The sequence below is a fragment of the Buteo buteo genome, chromosome 19 (assembly GCF_964188355.1).
Source record: "Buteo buteo chromosome 19, bButBut1.hap1.1, whole genome shotgun sequence".
NCBI classification, from domain to species: Eukaryota; Metazoa; Chordata; class Aves; order Accipitriformes; family Accipitridae; genus Buteo; species Buteo buteo.
Genome location: NC_134189.1, coordinates 7544153 through 7568702, shown reverse-complemented (window position 1 = coordinate 7568702; position 24550 = coordinate 7544153). Strand labels below are relative to the sequence as shown.

The window sequence follows — 24550 nt, the reverse complement described above, 5'->3', positions numbered from 1 at the left end:
CTTAAAGGCAACCTCCTTCCCCGCCTAAAAACCAAAATCCCACCCCTGAAAATATTACAGCTGCCTCCCATGGTAATTTTTTTAGTGATTTTTATAGGCTCAAGGATTCTCAGATACAGCTAGTATTTTGTCCATTCGGAGAGAGGTGACACTTCATCTTTCACTAAGATACTTCAGGCTCATTCTCATACCAAATCCATTTTCATTCCTGCTATATGAACCTGTAACATAGGTTATGCAATTAGGAGGAAAGTGTTTGCAGAAACGATAAGGAAAACCTGATAAATGAAATCCGCTATACACTGTCAGTCACGCTGATGCTATTCCAATAAACACAAACATGTTTTTGTGTACCCGGTTTAAAGAGACAGGGTAAAATAATTTATGGCTAAAATTCTCTTTCCTTCCTTGCAGCGTTTATATGTATATAATACTATACACACCAAAAATATGTTAAGGGAACATCACTGGCATAAAGTAGAGTGCTAAAAAGGCAACACTATGGTTAGTGTCATAGTTACAGCATTATAGTTAACAGGCTTTCTGTTCGGTAACTGGGCCCCTCTCTGTGAATGTGCTATATACAGTCTTTATGCAATTAGGGGCATTTTTGAGGGTGAATGTTTGGTTTTAGGAAGGGGTTTTGCTTTCAAAGCAAATACAGTCAGATTTATATCACATCGTTATTATCTATGTGGAGCCTTGTCTTCCAGAGGAGATGTGTCTTATAGAGCGCACAAGTTGGGCAGCCTTCAATTTAGGAGTGGATGCAAAATACTTTTCTAAGTGTTGCCCTATAATTTTTTCCTTTTTTCTTTTGTACACTATTCAAACCTTGCTTGGAAGTCAAAATCGGTCATTTCCTTGGGGGAATTGTTATTCTGCTCTTTCACTGTAGTTTCTGAGTGCCTCAGAAATGTTAATGTATCATTAGCGGTTCTGAGGAGGTGATGTGATACCTCCACTCTCTAAATCAGGAGTGAAGGCTGGTGGTTGAAGCACAGGTCTGAGAGTGTTTGCTAATTTGGAGGCTCCATTCAGTGACCTGATTTCTTGCACTAATGCATTTTGCGTGATCAAGGCACATTCCTTGTTGTTGATTTCAGTGGCATTAGTGAGTGCTCAGGAGCTCTGCAATCTGAGCCTCAGGGCTTGAAACTGATGACCAAAGATATAAGGAATACTTATTTGGTGACCAGCTGAGTCAAGTTTTAGTGTAAAGAGCTTCCCTAGCCCTAGCAGCACATAAGAACTGTGGAGCAGGGGCTAGCATACAGTACTTTCACCAAGGGTGATGCTCATTTCCAGTTGTCCGGAACCTCTTTCTTCTGGTTCTACTACAACTTTGAATATCTGTAACAAATGAAGCAGCGCTCCAGTGAGTGATGGTCTCTCTGGCTGCACTTCTGATCCTCAGAACAGGTACCTCCTGACAAGTTAGAAAACAGATCATTTATTTAAAGAGGATACTCAGAGAAAACAGTCCAAACCACTTCGGCTTTGACAGCCTGTCCCAAATTATCCTTGTTATTGCCTGAAATAGGATAGTCTGTGTATACATTAAAAATGTGCCCATATTTTATCTTACAGTAGTCATCTGGAGAGAGTACCTGAGTGTTGTGGTTTAACCCCGGCCAGCAACTAAGCACCACGCAGCTACTTGCTCACTCCCCCCCCACCCAGTGGGATGGGGGAGAGAACTGGGGCGGGGGGGGGGAAGTAAAACTCATGGGTTGAGAGAAGAACAGTTTAATAGACCAGAAAGGAAGATAATAATAATAATAATAAAATGACAATAATAATAATAAAGGTATTGGAATATACAAACCAAGTGATGCACAATGCAATGGCTCACCACTCGCTGACCAATGCCCAGTTAGTTCCCGAGCAGCAATCTGCCCCCCCTGGCCAACTCCCCGCAGTTTCATATGCTGAGCATGAGGTCCCATGGTATGGAATACCCCTTTGGCCAATTTGGGTCAGCTGTCCTGGCTGTGTTCCCTCCCAGCTTCTTGTGCCCCTCCAGCCTTCTTGCTGGCCGGGCATGAGAAGCTGAAAAATCTTTCACTTAGTCTAAACACTACTTAACAACAACTGAAAACATCAGTGTGTTATCAACTTTCTTCTCATACTGAATCCAAAATGTAACACTATACCAGCTACTAGAAAGAAAATTAACTCTATCCCAGCTGAAACCAGGACACTGAGTCAGTCTCTTCCTTCAGCTTAATATCCTGCTATGTACTATTCTACTTGAAAACAGCTCATCTTTGCTCAAAACCGGTCTGTAGTGTCAGCTCAGTGACATTAGTTTACTACACAGGGTGGTGTTGCTGAGAATGTAAAACTATCCCATTAGCCTGTTTGCAATATAAAATAGGCTTCTGCATTTTACAAGCTTATGCAGTGTAGCAAGATTCTGGCAAGTGTAAAGGAAAAAGGTGTTAAGGAGAGCTGGCAGCTCCTTAAAGAAAAGATATTAAGTGCAAACTCTTCCAATAAAGAGGAAAGTTAAGGAAGTGCAGTAGAAGACCAGTGTAGCTAAATTGTCAGCTCTTCATGGCTGCTGAAGAGAAGAAGGTTTTTTACGGTGGGAAGTAGGTCAGATTTCCAAGAACAAGGATAAGAAAATAGCATCTAGGGATAAGAGAATCAGAAGTCTTGAGGCACAAAATGAGATTAAAGTATCCAGGTGTGTAACAGGTGGTAAGAACTCATTTTTCTTGTACATTAGTAATGAAAGAAAGCCTGTAAGAAAACATTAGAGGGTGAAAGGGATCAACAGATGACACTGGGAAGGCCGAAGTGTCTTTGGTTTGTTTGGGTCTTTTCCAGTAAAGTGGATACTGCTGCTACTGATAACGTGGGGGACTATACTGCCACTGCTACCCTGGGCAGGTAGGGAGGGGCCTGGGTGGGAAATTTCATATGTGCAAGTAAGTGTCTCTGTACATCCTGATATCTACAGAAGTGTACTCCTTCCACCCCCACCCACCAATTTTAGGATGGTTTGTCTGGAGGACATTGCTGTACAGTGCCTGAAATACTGTTTGAAGATGACTTAAGATGTGTTTGGGAAGAGTCCACTGTCAGAAGGGAAGCATGAGCTGGGAGGATCCCAGAGGTGGCTTCTTTGCAAGTGCTATTCTGTACTTTTGTTAATGGGTTAGATGATGGCACTGAGTGGTAGCAATTCATACAGAAGGTACTAAGCTGGTAAGGATGAAAGATGCTATGAAAGAAAGGGCTGCAATTCAAAGTGGTCTTGATCAGTTGGAGAAGTAATCATAAAAAGAATGGTCACAGTTCAACAAGGACATGTTCTGTATATGACTCTTAGGAGTAACCAACTTTAACGATAAAGGCTGGGGAATAAATTCCTAGGGAGTAATTATTCAGAAAAGAAGTCTGAGTTGCAGGGAACCACAAGCCAGTACAGGAGTCAACCTTGTCATGCTGTGTTATGTAGTGTTCTGGGGTGAATAAAGAGGAATATAGCCTGCAGAAAGCATGAAGAAAAATCCTTCTTTGTCTGAGTACCATGTCAAGTCACAGGGGACTATACCTTGAGAAAGATGTAAATCAACAAGACTATGCAGAGGGACAGCAACAAGACTGAACAAACATTCCCACTATTGATAAGTATGTATTGAGTGAATTGGTGTTATTTGAGGTAGATGGCAGCAATATGATTAGTGGTTATAATAGCCTTCTGTACACATGGGCTGCTGCAAGGAGGCAGAGAATAACCTGTTTTCTATGTCTGTGATAGCACAAAGACTAAAGACTGTAAATTCCAGCAAGAGTGATGGTACTTCCAGCACTGTAAGAGTTTGCGTGGGAAGTTATTGAATCTCCGTTGTTGGAGGCCTTCAAGAACAACTAGAAAACATCCTCTGGCAATAATATAAGTTGTAGTAGATTCTGCTATGGGGTTGGACATCTCCTGATGCCTCTTCCAGGCGTAATTGTGTTGTTTTCTGACACGCTTCCTCTTTCATCTTTTTTATCCTTTTACTCCTTGGTTAATATCGCTGTTCTTTGGATAGGGATTTCTTAGTTGGTGGGGGAGGATTAAAATTTAGCAAATCCATAGCAGTCATCTTGGTACAGAACTTCATGGGGTAGTGCTTTAAACTACTATGTTTGACCAACTCCTGAAGCTGTAAGAGTCCCAGGCCACAACTTCTTAGTGAGAGTGTTCCTTATAGACAGACTAAGGACTGGGACTTGCTTTCTAATCAGCATATTTTCTGAAGACTTTTAAAATGCATGTAACAGTCTGACATACCAGCTGTCACCAGAAATTGTGTCCCCCACCAACACCCGCGTGCAGTGCGTTGGCACTCATGTCACATGGAGAGGGAGTGTTGACAGGTCCTCTTGCTAGTCACCTTAGAAAGAGGGGAAAGAAGCCAGGGTTCAGCAAAGGAGAACTGGCAATCGCGGGAGAACACCAAGAACGACGGAACCAGAACAGTCTGAGCAAGGAGTTACTGGACTAGCCCGGGGCTTTTACAAGCCCAAGAGGAAATGCATGCAGCAAAAGAGAAATTTTCTCCAGCCTCATCCATGTTTAGCTTGGTGTTTGGGACTGATTCGAACCTCTCTCGTCGTGGGACAGCAGTACAACTCCATTCATGGCCAGTCTTTCCAAGTTCCAGAGTCTCGAGTAGCTCTAGTTGCATTTGTGTTAAAACTGAATCATGTTTTCTTTTGATTTAGAAGCCAAACTTGATTTCCAAGCCAATGCTTGACAGCATCCTTTGTCTTCGTGATGACAGATGGAAGTATGTCCGGAGCCTCCTGACCCCAGCCTTCAGCAATACTAAACTGAAAGAGGTAAGGTGTAGACAGTGCTGCTTTCATACTTTAGAAGACATAATTGTTTTCGTTTGTGCAGGCATCTACTTTTTATAGGTCCATATTAAGGATAGGTAAAACCTGCTACTTTGTGCCAGTTTATTTAGACCTGAAGAGCACATGCAGTAGAGCGTACTTACGGTGTGGTCCATCTCATAGACTGGTGAAAATCAGAATAGCTCATCTGAAGATATGATCCTCCGTCTTTCTCTGTATAAGCCAGTTTGTCCATAATAGTGTAGCAAACTCAAAAAGGACCCTTACACCTTCCTCCCCCCACCCTGTTAGGAGTAAGCTAAAGTACGGGAAAGGTTATTGCTCCCAGTTGGAACATAGCTTTTCGTGATTTGCAGAGTCAGCAGCTCTCATGTTAACATGGGAACTGCTGTCAGTCTATTTTCATTTCACCATCTCCTTCCTCCCCCCCCCCCCCTTTTATTCTTTAATCCTTTCATATAATAAAATAAGTCACTGGAACAGAATGTCATTGCCAGATAAATACCTCTGACTGAAAATAAATGTCTCCATGCTGACCTGCTGCTAATTTTGTATAAATGTCTCAGCATTTACTTAGCCATGGGAACCCATTACCTGGTAACAAAGTCCTATTTCAGTGACACGATATCTCTTAATTAAACACAGATAAATGATTGACTGGTTAAAGTCTTCTTTCAAGGGGGAAAAAAAAAAAACCCACAACAAAAAACCAACTCTTCCTTTATGTATTTTATTCTGAAAGGGAACCATGCCTCACTTCAGTGCCCAGTCCTGGTTGTAAAATTTTCCACTGGGCAGACGCTTGTGTTGTTTTGACATGCCGCTGTCGAAATCCACAGTAACATCTAAATGTGTCTGGCTCTCCCAGCTCTATAGACAGCGGTCGCTTAGCAACACCGGCTGTCACCTCCTTATTATGGTAAATTCTAATTGGCCGCCAGCCTGGCAGAGATGCTGATTAATCACGACTGACAATGCCATTGGTTATGCGCCCCGACATTTGCTCTGTCACCGGCTCCATCACGAAATTTTAGCGAGGCGAGGATGTTTAAATATGCAAGCGATTAGTTGCTCATGGCGTGGTGGGGAGAGGAGAGTTTTGCATTTTCCTAGCAGAAATTAATCTGCCTTACTGCAGGTCATCGGCTCTTTGCTGGTGGACTAACAAAAGATAAAGCCGCGCTCCCCTCAATTTGCAGAGAGCAACCTCTTCCAGCACCAACCGGGCAGACTTGACTGAGGAGAGTGGTGAGGGTGAGCAGGCGGAGTCCTTGGGCATCGCACTTTGGGGCCAGGCCTGCGTGGATTTGTAGGGTTTGACTGATTAAACCGGGGTGGGACGAGAAGTCACGGTGCTCGCTTTGCACTGCTTGGTGGTGGAGCTGCAATGCAGGAGTAGCGGTAGGAGGTAAAATGGGAGGCTGGCTAGTGCCTGGTAGCCGTCTCCTATGCAAAAATCGGAATCTTTATTTTTAGCCTGATAATCAGCTTTCCCTGCGCTGCCTCTTCCAAACTCTGTGGAAGGGGTGCGATTGTGTGTGGGCTCAGGGTGACCTGGAAATGGTCACTTTCTTCTCCCAGTCCACAGAAAGTGGGAAAATGGGGAGTGGAGAAGGTCCCTCTGAAAGGCCCAACTTTGTGCCTGTGTCCCATGTCTTCACCAGAAGATGGTCCATCCCTACACAGAGACGCTTGCAGTAAGTCCATGTGAGATTAAGAACCTCTTTTGAATGGATGCACTCCTCAGCCTTGCATTTCATTTTCTACACAAATGCATGAACAGTCCTGGGATTTGAAGTTAATGCAACTTAAGTTCTCACCCATGTGCTTCTCTTGCTGTTGCTTAATTTAGAAGCCATACCAACACTTCTCAAAGGAAATCAATGCTCATTAATTATGATCTCACTTTTTGACTCTCCCATATTTAGTGCTCTCTCAGAACTTCTACAGCAGCATGGAAATAAAAATGCCATGTTCTAGTATTTGCCATACTACAGAGTATTCAAAGTTATGTAGAAGACATCCTGTTTATAATAAACTCTTCCTCTCTACCTCAAAGGAGTTACAGATAAGCTAGTTTTGGTATTAATTTATTGCACAAGAACCTGGATATGTTGTTTTATACATATTTATAAATACTGCTAGACACATTCCTCATTTCTTCTCCTAAGCCATTGATTTCTTTGCCACAGAAATCTGAGCTCTGACAAATGCCCCCACCAAAGTCTTCCTCTCTGTTCACTTTGGATGTCTGCCTTGCCTTTGTTCCCCTATGCAAACTCCCCAGTGATGCCGGAGAGACTGCAGGCCTCCCGAGTGGCTTTGAAGAGTGGTTCCCCTTGAATGCTGCAGCCCCTAGTACCACTCTGAGCATAGACTTGTCTGTCTGGATGCTCTGAGAGAACTGGGAGCTATTAGCCTGTGACAGGACAATAAATGTTAACAACTGCTTGTGCTCCCCATAGCAATCACATCAGATAAAAGAAGCAGAGTGAGCCAGAGAGTTGAGCGTAGGTTCCCGATATCTCCGTTTCAGAAACACAAGAATCTGCTACTGGGCTAAAAGATAGATTCAGCACTAGCAAGAACAAGAAGCCGGTCATCCACTCTTTGGCCTGGCTGCTGGAGGACAAAACGCAAGACGGAGCTAATGCCTGTTGCTAAGGTTTACCCTGCAATTCCCCACAGAGGCATCTAGCTGCTGTGGCTGAGGACAGAGGCGCACTTTGTCCTTGTCTCTCCATGGAAGCAGTGTAGTGTCACTAAGAAGTTCACTAAGCTTGAGGAATTTCCCCTTAGTTTGTCAAAAATCTCCAGTAGCCAGTCACCAGATGAGGGAAAGCTGATCCCAGAAATTTTGAAGTTTGCAGAGTTATGAGCAATTAACTGAAACTAGAGATTATGGAGCTGTTGGGTAGCCAGTGTAGTGATTGCTGCGTGTATGCAGAGAACTGTTTTCCTAACGTTTTTCAAGATTTTGTGGCATTTTCTCCAGTTTTCTCTCTCTGTCATCTCAATTTCTCTTCAAAAGCTATGCACCATTTTACTGTTGCTTTTATGGATTTCTATACATTGTGCGTTCTCCCTTTGTAATTTTATTTTTTGAAGAGTATGTAAAGATTAGTAAAGCAGTCCACTCCAACTGAAGGAAATTTTGTCTCTGGATAACATTAAATTCAAATACTATAGTGGTGAGCATAGCATAAATCAATAGACTTCTAAGCTTGATCCTGCAGTAAGATTTGGTGGCATCCCACGTGAGGTGCCACTGGAGCTGGTAGCAGATCTGTTAATAAGCTCTTTCCAGTGAGACCCCTGAATGGACCTCGTAGTGGCATTGCTATGGGAGCACTAAGAATGAGAAATGAGAGAGAGGAGGCAGTCGACCCCAGAAGTTTCACTTCCAGCTCTGCCATTGACTGCCTGTGGGTGATCTGGCAGAAGCTACTTAAATTCTCTGTGCATGAAACAACGTTCATCTGTTAAATGGGAATAATACCGACCAATGAAAGTTGTTCCAAGATGTAATTCATGAGGAATTGGTGAAGTAAAATACCTCGAGGCCCTTAAGTAAAAGATGCATTTCCCAGTGTTCCTGTCATGCTCTCCACAGCTATTATGTATTGAAACAAGCTGATATGTTAGTGATCTTGCTGTACCAATCTTGATTCCCTATTTAGTATTTCTTATTTTGTTCCTCTTCTTTTTGCTGTGGTGCCTGTGATGATCCTGCAATTCTGGACCCCTTGTCAGACTTGATAAATAGCTTTACTCTCTTTTACAGCCAACACCAGCAGAAAACCTATTGATTTTTATTTATTCTGATGGTGCTGCAGTAGTCTTGTCATCTCCTATCAGTATGCCGGGAATCGTCTCCTCCATTAACCAACCATTAAAACAAAACAGAACACAAAAATTAAGGAAGAGAGCACAGCATAATGTAGTATTGTCCTAAATAACCCGTGAAGTGGAGTTTGTGTTGAGGCATTTTTGTTCAAACGAAGGGAGACACAAAGCAGAACTTGCGATAACATGGCAGAACAGTGCAGGAAAATCCTCTAGTGTCACTCTCAGGCATGTAGATCTTCCAGGTCCCGCTAGAACATAAGATCTGACAGTCCAGCCGTTGAGGTTTCCTTGATTTGCTCATACTCTGTTTGTGCGTATTGGTCAGAGGCATTTTGGAAGGGTCTCTGGAAATTATTATTGTTTCTCAGCAAAGCACGTGTGCTCACCTAAGACAAAGCAAATGACTAACTTAAAAGCTGATATGTGAAATGTGCACATCCTTGAGCCACAAGTCAGTGTCTGGTTGAGTTGCTCACTATGGTAAGTTGTGCCCGTGGATAGCAGGGCCCCACTGTGAGGTGATGAAAACAAATCCTTTCACAAACATCTTCCTGATGCTCCGCTCTTTTCCTGGTTTTAGTCAGGGACTTGAAATCTGGTACAGAAGCAATTCTAACATTAGGGATGTATCCTTTTTCCTTCTCCTTCCTTTATATTTCATCCCATTTGTGAGACAAGAGGCCCAACGCGACTTCTGCGTACTGTATGCGAACAGTAAAGTCTCCAATGTGTCTGTCTGCAGTGAATTTGACCCAGCCTTCTACTTTATAGTTTGGATGCTAATAGTAAGGGGAGTGATGATAGTGAATACTGAGGACCGCATCTGACTAGAGGAATGTGACTCTGATGCCTTTGAACAGTGCAAACATCCCCATGCACTGTGCGTAGCAGAATCAGAAACTAATTGTTGTTATGCGCCAAATAGCATATTGGCAGGGTTTATACAGCAAAGCCCCTGGCATCATGAAAACCCTAACCCCAAATGCTCTTCTTTGGCAGAAAGAAAGAAATTTGGACTCTGGGCTACTCTTGCTATTAGATAACTGGCAGATCAAATATTTACAGGGACCATATTGTTTAGATTTTTCTTCATCCTGTTACTCTCAGCCAATCTGAACACAGAGCAGCTGGGGTTTGTTTACCCACCAAGAACTGAATCTCAGGCAGGTTACGCAGCTTTTATGTTCTGACTGGCAAATGATAATGTATAGGAAGTTAGTGATACCCAAGGCGATGCAGATCAACATGTCTGTTTCTATGCCGGTTTTCAAAGTTTGGTATAGTTCACCTCCCCCAACACTACTTTGTTTTTCTTGACAATTGAACAAAGAGTTTAAAGTGTTAAGGGATTTGAGAGTGTTTCAGTCTGTGGTCTTTGTAGTTAGCAGTCTTGGACTAATTTATGTCCCTCAGGGGAATAAAAACCCAAACCCAAACCCAGGATTCCTGAGTAGATATCCCCCATAGCTTTCATATGCAAATAATTGTCTCATTGATATGACTCTGTCCTATCATGCTAGCAATAAATCAAATCCATGTGCCCCCCTCCCCATTTTCCTGGTTAGATTTGCTAATAAAAAGATCTTATGGCTAGAAATGAATTGCAACAGTATTTTGAAAGGCTGGTGGAACGTGCAAAGTGCAGAGGTGTTGTGAGATGCCCTGGCCAGGCGTACATGCCCCTGCCATCTCTGCCAGCTGTTGGAAAGCAATAGCAACCAGCTGGGTGGTTGCAGGTCTGGTGATGTGATGAAGAATAAAAGGGAAAATAAGGCAATAAAAGGAAAATCTGAAATGATCGCCATCTGTTTAGGAAACATCATACCTGTTAAAATATGGATTTTCATTTTGTTCTCCTTGACTGGTTCAGTTCATTCAAGGGGCTGGACCCAGAGATTATAAAACATTTCACCCTGGTTCAGTCTATTGAACAGAAATGTGTTAATTTTGTTGAAGCATTTGAGAAGCAGCTCACTGCAGGGGACCTTCTATAGAAAGCCAAAAGGGGAAAAAAACTGCCACATAACACGGTGTGCACCTCCCAAACACATACCAGCTACTTTTACTGAATACTAATCCGGCTTTAGAATTGTCTTGTGAGACTGTGGCAAAGCCCAAATCAATCCGGCTTTGAACTGAAATAGCGACAACCTGCTCCGTCCCATATAGGAACAGGACCTCGAGAGCAGCTAGACACATTCTTGACTCAGACTTCTGCCTTTGGAAAACATGTTGGATGCTCCTGCGTTGGCCTTTTGACTGCGTATAGTCTTGCCCATGTGTTAGGATGGCAGTGTGCCTGTGCACAAAGTGTTATGCCAGTTTCACAGAGGTAGAAGTGCCAAGCAAAATGGACTTGGCTGGGCAGGCTGCATAGCTCTCGGAGTGTGCTGAGAGGCTGCAGTAAGTCTTTTTTGGTAACAAGAATGTCAGAGGAGTAGGACAAGTCTGTTCTCATGTTTGTTGACATCCGTATGCTGAAGGAGGTTGTTCAGGAAGGAAGAGCAGGTTTCTGTGCGTATGTCTGCTGATGCTTGGCATAATTGTTGAGGCAAGACTGTGGTATTAAATTGTAGGCTGTAAGGATCTCTGTGCAGTCTCTATGGAGAAAGAGCCATAGCAGATAATGCCTTTAAGGTCACAGCTGGATTACTGCTACACCCTTCCTCTGCCCCCCTAGTAGGTGTAATCAAGGCAAGTGTCTGATGCCTTTCATATGTAAAAAGTTAAAGAGAGAGAGACTTTAATGAGGTCTTGATGGTTGCCTATGTCATGGTTTCCATGAAGTGCTAAAGAGAAGACTATTGCACTGTTAGCTACAGCCAGGCTATGGGTAAGTCTACCTGACCATCATATGTCAGTGACTGGAAAGAACCATTAGCTGAATATATTCATGTGAATGTCCATTTAATGGCATCACCACTCCAGAAAACCCTTTTCTCAGGTAGCAATAGCAGTTTGCCCTCAGCAACTTGTAGTGGTATACATGGTGCTTTTCTAATGTACACGTTAAATCCCTCAAACCGAGGGACAGCAGGATAGAAATGCTGGGCCTCTGATGCTAATATCTTTACAGGACTTTGGGACTATGTAAAATATTATTTCTGGAGCATATGTAGCCTATATGTAACGTACTGTAATATGGATCATGATAAATCATCAGTTGGAAGAGGGAATGATTAAAAAGAGAGGGGGATGTCTTTGCTTGATAGCTCTCTGTGCATATAGCCACAGATGGGCAAGAACCAGAGGTCAGGTAAGTGACAGGGCCTCTTGTAATTTAGGCCCAGAGCTGGAGAAGGGCATCCCTGCAATGTGTAGGTTTATTTTTAGCAGACGGTCCCAACATTTCATCTCACCTGTGCAAAAGTGCCTGACCACACCTGCAGAGGATCCTGAGAGCTCTATGTCATCTACTGGATAAAACTAATTTAGAATAATTGATTATTTGTTTTTAACATTTTAATGTTTTTCACAATACAATGTGTTCCTTTCTAGATGACACCGCTAATAAACCAGGCCTGTGATGTCCTGCTGTGTAACTTGAAAGTCTATGCAGACTCTGGCAAAGCTTTTGATATCCAGAGGTATGTTCAACATGCCAGAAATTAGTAGCAGATTTAAAAAAAAAAGCCAATAGCAGCAGTTATACTAAATATGCACTTACTGAATAAAAGAAGATTTTTTTTTTCCTCCCTCGCTTTTGTAAGTGGAGATCATAGCTTAATAGAGGATGTGTCTGATAGATGCCTTTTCTTCCTGGGGGCAGCCATCGCATACTTGAAAAGTAATTTTGGAAAAGCATCTAATGTATTTCTAGCTGTTGTTTAATGAAGTTTTAACAGCTGGAAGCAGAAAGGAAAGCTGCATCAGTCCCTGTCCAGTCTGCTCTCTACAGTCTGCCAATAATGTACAAATATAAGAATTGATCTAGTATCAAATTCCTCTAGTCCATCACCCTCTTGCTTTTTTTATATGAGGTTTTTTGAGCACTTAATCATTCTTACCACATTCCTCCTAACCCCCTCTAATGGCATGCTAGCCTTTTGTGAAATGATGGGTTCGGTACTCCAGATGAGAATGCGCCATTGATTTATAAAATGACACTTTAATATTTTCCATATTGTGCTTTCTCCCATTTGTTATGCATTTAATATCCTATTATCTTTTTTGTTACTCTTTCATCAGAGGTCTTCACTGAACTGTTCACAACACTGTCTAGCCCCTTCTCTAAGCAGATACATTTCTTCTAGGACCCTGTGTGGCATATGAGCAGTTCAAACACATTCTTTCTAATAGGCACTATTTTGCATACACTTCATTTGCTGGGTTGGCCAGCACCCTCTGAAGTTCTTCATGATTTCCCCCAAACTGAAGCAGTGCAAATAATTTTGTTTCATCTAAAGAATTCGATATTTAGCCACAATTAATCCGTCTCTTTTCAAGTACATGTGTATGTATGTATGGAAGTGTATGTGTGTGCACAGAGATCTCTTTATTAATCATCTGAAGAGATGCTATGAAACCTTGAGATACATTACACTTAGTCTAGTGCTCTGATGAAAATTGACCTTTTGAGTCCTTCCAGGCTTTTCCCTTTTTTCCGTTTGTCCTTTTTCTTTGCCTGGTCTTTTAGCTATTGATCCATGATAGGTTTCACCTCTCAAGAGGCACTTTGGAAAAGACCTTTTGAAAGTATAAATGAATGGCGTTGACCATCTCAGAATATGATCTTCCAGTTGTTTTATCATACTACCATTTCAGCAGGTTTGACATCGATAAATGTAATTCTCATTGCACTGCAGTTTCCCAGAATTGCCTTGGGAGCTATTTTTTGGATGTAAATACCCTATTTGCAACTTCCTGACATCTTGTACATTCATTGTCTTTAGCCATTTTGTGTTTCACTAACAACTCAAAATTTAGTTTTTAAGCTTTTTCAGTACCTTGGAGAGGTAGATGATCGAGTACTTCTGAAATTATTGTTTTATTGCAGGGCCCCTCTGTTTTAATAGTTCAACTTCTAATACTGCTTTTTTTGTGTGTGTGTAGGAGTTGAAAACCCAAAGAAGTTACTTAGCTTTGCAGTATTGTTGTTATCTTCCAAATCTGTTCTGGTGTCATCAGAATGACAGTGCCCAAAGATCACAGTTTAGAAATGCTGCTTCACAATATATATATAGGAGATACTGGGCCTGAGTCCTGTCCTTCTCTTAATACATGCTCACTGAGGTTATAACACCACATAATTTGATATTAGGCTTTTGTAAGGGAACATAGAGGGACAGTCATTGCAGACTTGACAACAGATGAGAAGAAGCATATTTTAAGGATGCTTTACATTCTCAATCCATTTATCTCAAAACTAAATATAGCTGCTAATGCCCAGTAGAAATAAAGATGGCGAGAGAACTGGGTAGACGGTCAGATATGTGGGGAGAGATTCAGTCAGTTCTGAAGTTTCTAGATCATGGTCCACAGATCATTTGTAGTTCTCAAAGCATTTGCTGCTCCTCTGCAGAGATACAGATTTCATGTAGTGTCAGTTCGTCTTGTTTTTGACCACGATTTTACGTTACAAAGGAACTACCAAGAAGAAGAAGGAAATCCTTAACAGGAAATTTTACTTAAGCACCTCGTGTCACTGAGAGTTTAGACTGGACTGGTAGTAGATGTGGTTTCTGGAGTTTAAAATGAGAAAGGAATGACCGCTTTTATTAGGACGCATACTAAGAAAATGCTTATCAATCTTTGACCTGTTACATTTGATTTCTAGGTAATAACAAATGAAAGTTTTTATTTTTAATAAATTTTTAGTGGAATTATTGAGCTATATGAAAATATGTTCATTTTGTAGATAGAGAGAAGGTGATCATTATTAAGCATCAGCATTTGTCAGAATGATGGAAACATCTCTTGTTGGCAAAGCTCAAATCTAAAAGCAAAAAAAAAAATCAGAAGCAAAAATTAATGTTATGTGATGTGTGTAGAAGCAAGATATTAATGGATGTGTACTTTGTAGCTAATGATTTATCATTCTTCAACTCAATGCAGGTGTTACAACTGCTTTACCTTGGACGTCGTTGGTAGCGTAGCTTTTGGTACTGAGGTGGATTCTCAGAAGAATCCCGATGACCCTTTCGTTCAGAATTGCAGAACATTCTTTCAAACATCTTTGTTTAAGCCTCTCCTCATTCTAATCCGTGAGTATAGTCTACCTTTGCCTACTTCTTTATGGTAATTTTCTAAGTCATTCTCAAATTGCAAAACATGCTGGAGCAGGAAGATATATAGCAGACTTTATTTCAGAGGTGTTCAGAATGCAACCTACAGGCCAAGTATACCCTTGAGATTTCCACCATATGCTCTGCAGGTCTTGTCACCACTAATGCAACGTCCTCCAGAAACTGAGAGTCTGGGAAGGCAATGCTCCAGATTGATCTGAGCGGAAGGTTTCTGGGACGGTATCTCTTTTAATACACTTCTGCATTAAAACAGAGTAACTGCCCTTTGGAGTCTGAGAGTAAAGGTTTTGTGCACTTGGTTTGCTTGGTAGATATTGAAATCCCACCCATAAACAGCAGTGGGCTAATAATCCACTAAAGAAAAGAGGTGGAGGAGCATAAGCAGATAGTACAAGTCCTTCGAATTCTTATTTGAATAGCAGCAGCAGCCTGGTTGGTGGCTATAAAGGATAAAGATGATAAGTGCCAGCACAGGCTGTCATTAAGAGAATGCATTTATTTTCAGGTGAATAGATAGGGAATGCAAGAATGGGGTATAAAGCCATTTAGTTCTAGGGCATGAAAGCTAAGGCTTCACGGTGATGGTGGCCTTGTTAATGCAAGGGCAGTAAGAATCGTAGCTGAGGAGGCCACAGCATAATTGAGGTTGCTGAGGCTTTACCATCTTGCTATCTAGACCTGCACGCAGTAGTGTCAGGTGGCACAGTGGCAAAGTTTCCTGTGCCCATCTGATCCTGCTGGCATTACAGATTGCACCTGTACTAGCAGCACAGGAACTGCTTCCTTCTGGAGTTGTGTATCCAAAATGTCCTGGGGTTAATGTTTAACCTGATTGCAGAGTGTGATTTGTGACTAATTTCTGAAGGGACAGAAATGTGCTCCTATATGTCTAAGTTAATGTCCTTCGTTAAAGGAAGTTTCTGTAGGGTTTGGGGTTAGATTCCTTTGTTGGTCTCTTCCTGCTGGTACATTACGTGGTCTGAATTTCCACACTGTGTTGCCCTGTTGGCAGCACAGGGGTTTTCCGATGGCTGGTTTGTTAGTCTTAAGCTGCTCGTAAGTTAATGAGGGGTTTATTAAGATGCAAGACTTCACTCAGGCTTCCAGTTCCTGACTATAAAGGCCATGGACTGGAGACCATCCTTGTGATAACATCCCAATTGCAGAGTCTGTGGCCTGTTTAGAGAAGCAAAATAAAATAGCAAACCAATATCCTAATATTGGAGAACTCTGAGAATGACTACTACACAATTTCATGGATCAGTGCCATAAGCTGCTAGGCTAGTTCAAGATCCCCCACTTTCTGTATGTAACTGTTGTCGTGGTTTAACCCCAGCCAGCAACTAAGCACCACGCAGCCACTTGCTTACTCCCCACCCACCCAGTGGGATGGGGGAGAGAATCGGGGTGTGGGGGGGAAGTAAAACTCATGGGTTGAGAGAAGAATAGTTTAATAGAACAGAAAGGAAGAAAATAATAATGATAATAATAATAATAAAATGACAATAATAATAATAAAGGTATTGGAATATACAAACCAAGTGATGCACAATGCAATTGCTCACCACTTGCCAACCGATGCCCGGTTAGTTCCTGAGCAGCAATCTGCCTCCCCTCCCCCCCCTGGCCAACTCCCCCAGTTTAAATACTAGGCATGATGTCCCATGGTTTAGAATATCCCTTTGGCCAATTTGGGTCAGCTGTCCTGGCTGTGTCCCCTCCCAACTCCTTGTACCCCTCCAGCCTTCTTGCTGGCCGGGCATGAGAAGCTGAAAAGTCCTTCACTTAGTATAAACACTACTTAAGCATCAACTGAAAACATGAGTGTGTTATCAACATCATTCTAGTACTGAATCCAAAATGTAACACTATACCAGCTACTAGAAAGAAAATTAACTCCATCCCAGCCAAAACCACGACAATTGTTTAAGTAGGCAGGGAAAATAATTCTCCCCTTTGTTGTGGTGGCTCTGTGGCATCAAGAAGCTGAACTGAAATCCTGAAGCTGAACTGAAATCCTGAAGCATTGTGGAAGCAAGCTTGGAAGGCATCTGTCTGGCAGGGGAGTCCTAGCCAACATGGAATTTCTAAAAGAAAATCCTTTACCAGTCTATGGGGGTGGAAGAAAAAGAGGAAAAGAGAAAGAGGAAAAAACAGGTTTCACAAAAATAACACATCTCACTTGATGAGTTTTATAATATTAATGAAAGGAGGGGGTTATTATATGCCCTTAGAGTCTGATTCAGTGTTTTCTTCTTTAAAATCTCTTACAGTTTCTTTCCCATTCATTATGATCCCATTGCTTCGGATTTTGCCAAACAAGAAACAAAAGGAACTGAATGGATTTTTTATCCAAACCATAAAAAATGCAATTGTCTTGAGACAACAGCAAGATGCAGCTGAGGTAAGGCTATTTCTGTGATAAATATATGGATAAGCAAATGTTTTGAGGAAAAACTAGAAGTAGCATAAGCCTCAGTTGAAAAAGCAAACTCAGTCTGTTTGAACATTCAAAGCAATTTAGTGAAGATTTTATTCATTTTTAGCTTTATGTACCATCAACTAGGCTTGGTGTTGATGCAGAATTGTTAACACATTACAAGAAAGATTGCTTCTCTTAGTATTTCTCTTCAAAGAAGGATGCAGAAAATGTTACATCTGGGATGACTTTTCAACCCAGTTTCTAGACCCAGAAGGAAGGATTCACACTGTAGAATTTTTTCTTATCTTAAAGTCAGATGTTTTGTCCATGTTACTTTTCCTTAATAACCAGAGAAAAGGGAGCCCCCACTGAGTGTTTCAACCCAGTCATTACCTAGGAGCTGAGGCAGGTTTTACATAGTCCTGTGACAGTTCCTACTGCTTTTGAAAATGGAAAGAACCTGAATGTCCAGTTAAGAGCAGGCACTTGATATTGAGATGGCTAAAGAGAAAGGTAGTAAATTGTACCTGAAGCATGCAAACTAATGGGTATGCGTTATTAGCAATTTGTTTGTTACCTGTGTATTTCTTTCATCTGGACATAAGGCAGTTCTAGTTTTGTTTTGTTTTGTTTTAATCACTGTTGTTTTATGAATTATCTGAAGGCACATGCATTTTTGTGAAAGTCTCTCTATTCTTGATATACAAAGCATTTGGAACACAGGCATGTGCTTCAGTTCTGTGATACAAAAGTTCTTCAGGTCTGCTTGTCCTTTTTGGACCATTCTTTACTGCAGACTGCACATAATATCCCTAAAAATAAGTTAACCACTTAATTATGGATGTGTAGTGAGAAACAAAGAATATCAATGAGAATTCCATTTTAAAGGTAACTGAGACAATTTTTGCATATCAATTGACATGAAACATGCTACAACATACACATTAAGAAGCTGTTAATATTGAAATACAAGAGATGTTTCTTACCACTTTGAGATGACGAGCAATTCTGATGGGGTAACAGCACAGGTAAGAATGGATCCTCACAACTTCTTCTCACAGCTTAGCCCCATAGCTGTCACCTTTCAGGAGAATAATGGATTTTACCTTACCCTATGTTACATCCAGGACACATTTAAAAATGAAATTGATTTTCGAAGATATTGCTGCTCTTTGCTGTGTTGCGTGTTCTGCTCTTTTTCTTTGACTTTTTCTGCAGTGAAGTCTCACTTCCGTGTTAGTTGTGCTTTATCGCCACACACTTCTTGTCTTTCCTCCAGCCCACCTTTATGAGTCTTTGCCCCCACTAGGCTTTAGGTTTTTGTCTCCGTCCTTCTTTACATCCAAAAGATTGTACGCACCACTGACCGGCCACAAACAATTCATGATTCATAAACATGGTTCCTGGCCCAGGCTGAGTGCTGGAGGAATATTTTTAAACAAGGATGGTATATCTAAACTGCTTGCAGACATCTCATTTCTAGTGCACATATCCCATGTGAACTTTTAATGGCATACTGGTATGGCTGCATGTATGGAGACTTTTGAATCAAAGATTTGTGCTGAAGGGGTCTGCATGAGAAGTCTATTCTGTGTATCAATTATAAAAGGATAAAAGGGACAATGAAACAATCTAATGTGGATTAAAAGTAGTTAATGTATTAAGCACTATCAATAAACTGCAACGTATTTTTGTGGCAGTAGCACTGAGGGCATTGATCGTGGGATAAATCCTTCACTAGACTAGAGACGGTCACTCCCTCAAACTGCAGACTAAGATAAAGGACAGCAGGTGGGTATGGTTAGGAGAAAACACAAAGAAAAGCAAGATTGTAGCCACAAAAGCGGGAGGCAGTAGTCTCTGCATCTGCAGCCTGTTTGCACATTTCAGTGGTTGATGGAGCAGAGGTTTAAGGTTATATTGGAAGGGATGCTGGGAGGTGCTGTAAGAAATAACTCATGGCAGTAGCTGCCCAGTATCGGGGCAGCGTGGAGGAAAGTACAAGGTCCATGTTTGCCTTCACAGTGTATGCACAAGTCCATAACTGGCTGTGGTCCTGCCTGCTCCTGGACTTTCGCCTAGTTTGCAAAATTGGCATATGGGAACTATTTCAAATGCTGCAAGTTAGACACTCAGACCAGATTTCTGAGAGCGCGTTAAGTCCCCTTTGCAGTTCAGGATCATTAGTGTGGCTTTCAAAAGCGACTGGAAAGTTTGGAGCTTCCTTTTTTCCCTTTTCACTGCCTGTCTTGTTACGCGCTCTTAGAATCTTAACTATTTTAGGTTGGTGGCACATGAGTCTTGTTACAAGTATAGGCAACTTAATAATTTGCCAAGAACATAAAAATGGTATGTGAAACAGATCAAAATGCAGCTGTGTCCAATTTAATGCAGAAATGTAATCTGTAGAGATTAGGTGTCCCAGATAGCCCTGCATTTGAAGGAGAATTATGTCTTGTGTCCTAGGTCTTGAATGATGAAATGTACCCACTGAAGTCAGTCAGAGTTTTGGCGCTGAATTTTAATGAGGCCAGGATATAACCGGTAGCTACTGGTTCTTTGTGCTGCTAATAACGGGAGCTATAAGCAAAGTCTTACGGTCTCCCTTTGCTGCCTTAGGCCAATGGGTATTCCTTAGGTTGTCACATTCCTAAATGTTACATCGTGTGCATCTTTTACTCCTCATTGATTTTATCACCATTAAAAATTCTTTTGGATTCCTTTCTTGGGGGGGGGGAGGGGGCAAAATAAAAAAAGGCAAAAAAAAAAAAGCGCCTTTGGAACAAACTGTAAAACAATAAAAGCTCCACGAAAGTGGTTCAGCTGAAGCTTGTCTTCCTCTAATCTGCAGCTAATGTGAACAATGGATAAAGAAAGGCCAAAAAACAATGTGACAAGCAAAGTCAGCCTGTTATCATCCCTGTTCTATCAGTAAATGAAACAATGCTTCTGAACGCCCAAAGATAATCCCATGGGCAGATAGTAATTTTACAGCCAGGTTTAGATCTAATAACATGCTTGCAGCTTATATGAGATCTGTGATGTCACTTTCTCTCATCCCATCAGTTAGTGCTGCAGATGTCATTTTAATTATATATTATCTTTCTGTGGTCAGTCAAATAATTTCAGTCCTGGATATTCCACTCATTTGGCTTATATACAAAAACATTTAATGGTTGTACTTCAGAAATTTTAATATATTACATTTATTCATGGATTCAAATTATTGTAAAATGCTTTTCCCGCTATTTACAGAAGAGCAAATTCGCCCTGCTCAGAAGAAACAGCACAAATTTAATGCACCACTTAACACCTACTTTGAAGACTCCAGCAGGATTTAAGTGTTCAAATACCTTATCCTGATTATCTGCCCAGGTTTAAATTTTTCCCTGAGGCAAAATGTTTCCAGAAACAGGGCAGATAGACTGTTTGTTTACTTCAGTAAATGATAGTTTGATAGATTTTCATTTAATAATCTGATATGCAAATCATTATTAATGTAAGAGTTGTTTTTCTACCATGTTATAGCTCAGTTCTTAACCCACCAGTCTGTTTTAAATTATGATATCTAGATGAAGGAGTCTTTCATGGTGCTCAAAATTGAGACTCCTTTCTAAAACTGCGGGTTGAAATTAAGCCCTCCCAGCAGATGAAAGGCCAGAATTTCATTTGTAATCCATAGTAATAACAACAATTGGAATGTAACAATTTAAGGATATTGCAAAACATTATTTTTTGGAAAATCACAACAGATCTGTGGGAAAATCCAGTTTTCAAAATACGTGCCCCTTAACAAGGAGAATTGGAGAGTTCATAGAGGCTCCAGCACATTCTTCTGGCATCTCCTGATTTTTCCACTCACACTGTCTGCTGTGAATGCATAATTCAAGGTCACTGATCCATGCCAGGCAGGTAGTGACCTGATGATGATCAGCTGTTTCTTGGTGGTCTCAAGCCGATTTCAAATGAGAGGGTGACAAAGCACGGAGAAGCATCACCAGAACTGTATTCATTGGCATCTCGGTTGGCAGTTTAGTCAATCTGGTTGGAGACCTTCAGACTACCTGAATGCTTTTGGTGTAAATGCAGAGCAGACAGAAGACCTACTGTGCTAGGTCTAGATCAAAAGGTTGTCCTCTGGTCAGCAACTGCCAGTGAACAATTGCAACCCCCTCCAGTTTTCCTCACTTCCAATCCTCATTCCTGGCCAATCCTTTCCCTGATCCCAGGTAGGTACAGTCAGCGGCTCTGCTGCCCCCGAGCTGCCCGTACACCTGGGCAGGCATGAGTGATACCTGGTGAGTGGAGATCCTTTGGTTTCCCAGCATCAGCCATAGGAGCCTAAAAGGGTCAGGAAACTGAATTTTGAGGAAGTCTGAAACTAAGGTATTTAAATGCTTGTAAAGGGGAGATAACTGCCCTTGAACTGTGGACTAGCAATAGAAATGTGCTATAAGGAAGTGGTATCTTTTAATATCTTTCTGGGAAGTGATGGCCTGGTTACAACTTTAATCTCTGGAACACTGATTCCCAGGGAAAAACGTGCAATGAGCTCCCCTAAATGCTTTACCTAAGGGGAAGAGGGACGTGTGTGTGTGTACCTGCATTCTGGAGGATAAGGGACAATCTGAAAACCTAATTACTGTGGCACTGTTCTTTTCTCTTCCTTCCCCAGCAGCTCCCTGGAGTTTTTCCTTTTCATGAACTAATGAACTATTTTATTCAAGAGCTGCTTGAAATGAGTTGAGCAGAGGTAATCCTCCTGAAAAAGTCTGATCCTCTCCTTGTCAAGGGAAAACTATACAATTACTAAGAAAACTTAGTTAAAAATTTGCTAAATACTGTGTACATTCCAGGAGCAATGTGTGTGTTTGAACTGTGGAAATGCAGTACAGATGTTAAAAGGTAAATATTTTTCTAAGGAAACAGCAGATGGGAGGATTAGACACCTTCTAATAGTGTGCAGTTTTCTTGCCTTTGTAGAAAACCAAGCAAAACTTGTTTATATTTGAAAGAAGGTGGAGTCCATTTAAGGATATGTACTATATAGCAATATTAAATAATCCATTTATATTGATTAATAAAGTCAGTAAAACAAAGGATCAGTCTGATCCTTTTGTTTTTCTAAGTCTGTAGGAGGGATGCTGCAGTTCTGTTCCACTGGGCTGTTCTCACGGTTTGATCATGTCATTATCCACTGCCTTTGTCAGGAGGAAATGTGAAGTGGGCTTTCCAGAAAGGTGAATGTTGTCTTAAAGACATAGAGGGAATTTGTGCTAAATATGGGGTTTGAACCCAAATCTCAAACCTGTATCCCTGCTGTTTCAAGTAGAAGGGTATCATTCCTCTAGAATATGTTAAAAACCTTTCGAACATTAAATCTGGTGACTGTGCTTGGGCAGCATACGGTGATTGTAAGAGGAAAAAGAAGCAGCATTATGTTAAAAGGCATTTTAGTTATTCACCTTCTTTTAAAAATCAAGCCATTGCTGCTTGCTTTTAAAATTGTGTTCCTTCGTTCCCACATTGGAAGAAAAATCCTTTTTTTTTTTTTTCCTTCTTTTTTTTATTTTTCTTAAAGATGTAGTTAATTTTATAGCTTCCTTAGGATTTCTTAAGTAGGCATTTAAGCATATCAAGGCCTCAAAACCTTGAATGGAGATGAACTTGAAATCCCTATTACTTTTGGTCACCGGTTGAAATTTCTTGATCAGTCTGTTGTTATCTTTCCAACGATGAACTGCAGGCCTACGAAATGTGATCTTTTTGGTTTCAGGCCTGGGCTGAAGTGTCTGGCTGAGGTGCTTTCATCGTGAAATGCAGTTCTGCAGTCTCTCTGTTCCAAAGAGATCAAGGACGGAATAAGTAACGAGAGCGGTGACTTCCTCACCTCCCTGAGGCGGGTTGATGGGGAAGCAGGAAGAGTTTTGCATTACTGCTGCATCTGTCCCAGTTCTGCAGCCCGGCACACCTGTGAGCCCGGCGCTTTACGAGCACTGCGGTCACAAGCAGATAGCAAATGTCTGCTTGGTTACCTGCTGCCAGCAAGCCTATACCAGGTCTGCTTGCTGTCGCTTACCCTTTGCTCTTATCACACCATTCCTACTGCCTCCTTGGTTATGGGTCAGTGTACTTTATGGATCCTAGACAAGGAACAGGCAGACGGTATCATGTATATGTTATCTGCCCCACTCCAGCAAACCCTGCAGCAACTCTAACAGTATAATCTTGGCATCTGGGACTCTTTCTCCAATATCTCCATGTCTCCCCACTCCCTTGTAGGCTTTTTCAGCCACTCCTATGTATCTCCATTTCTTCTTCAGGGGGTGACAGGAGCGGTGTCCCTGTCTCATATTTCACACATCCCACCTCAGCTACAATCTGGGTTCAAAGTGCCATCACACACACCAGCCATCTCATTGACTTCTTGGAGCACCACTCACATGCTTCAGTTTGCAAGAATATAGACTTGTACTAAAGGACAGAAAAGAAATCAAAGCACCAGCGTGTTCATACTGATTAGGCTGGTGAAATTTTTGTGCATCTGGAGTTGCCGAGAATGACAGTACTGGGAAAATGTGGGTATCCATGCAGGAAAAGCTAACCTCACTTTCTAAGAGATGTGTGGTGGAGCTGCTTCAGAGGGCCTTCAAAAAAAGGTAACTTTGCCCCTCTCTGGGCAGAACACGGAAGGTTCAGACGCTCACTATAGCAGCATTAATCCACAGGAAATCACTAGGCCAACAGGATCCCTTCAGAGTTATGGGGAGGAAGGACTTAAATGCTTCTGTCAATAAGGTTTGCATGCATTTTCCTCCTGTTTTCACCAGCCGGTGTGGGAAGTGAAGATGGATATTTGGCTTTGCTGATCTACAGCATATGAGAAACATCTTTTAATGGAGAAGGGTGGGATTTTTAGTGTTGAAAAAAGGCTTTTTCATCCAGAGTAAAAATAAATAAACCCACATGCTCAGTTGTTGGTAATGTCAAGGGTTTTAGTGACTTTTAAAAATTGTTTTTATGTGGTAAAATCAGTCACTTAAAATACTGTTTATCAAAAATCCAGGCCAAAAGATAGCTTAAGGACTCTTTCAAATAACGTTTGCGGTAAAATTTCTCTGAAAAACTGGAGGAAGAAAGAATTGAAAAGCAAACCTGTCTTTTTCAAAGAAAC

The 24550-nt window shown here is 41.4% G+C and overlaps 1 protein-coding gene across 2 annotated transcripts in view; it reads left to right on the top strand.

Annotated features, from left to right (window-relative positions):
• Positions 1 to 24550, top strand: part of TBXAS1 (thromboxane A synthase 1) — a 242772-nt gene that overhangs the window by 137974 nt on the left and 80248 nt on the right. For both annotated transcript variants that reach the window (XM_075051801.1, XM_075051800.1), the window contains exons 7-10: positions 4726 to 4842; positions 12208 to 12296; positions 14764 to 14912; positions 17228 to 17358. In XM_075051801.1, coding sequence (XP_074907902.1) covers positions 4726 to 4842; positions 12208 to 12296; positions 14764 to 14912; positions 17228 to 17358 — 486 coding nt within the window. The remainder of the gene's footprint in view (positions 1 to 4725; positions 4843 to 12207; positions 12297 to 14763; positions 14913 to 17227; positions 17359 to 24550) is intronic.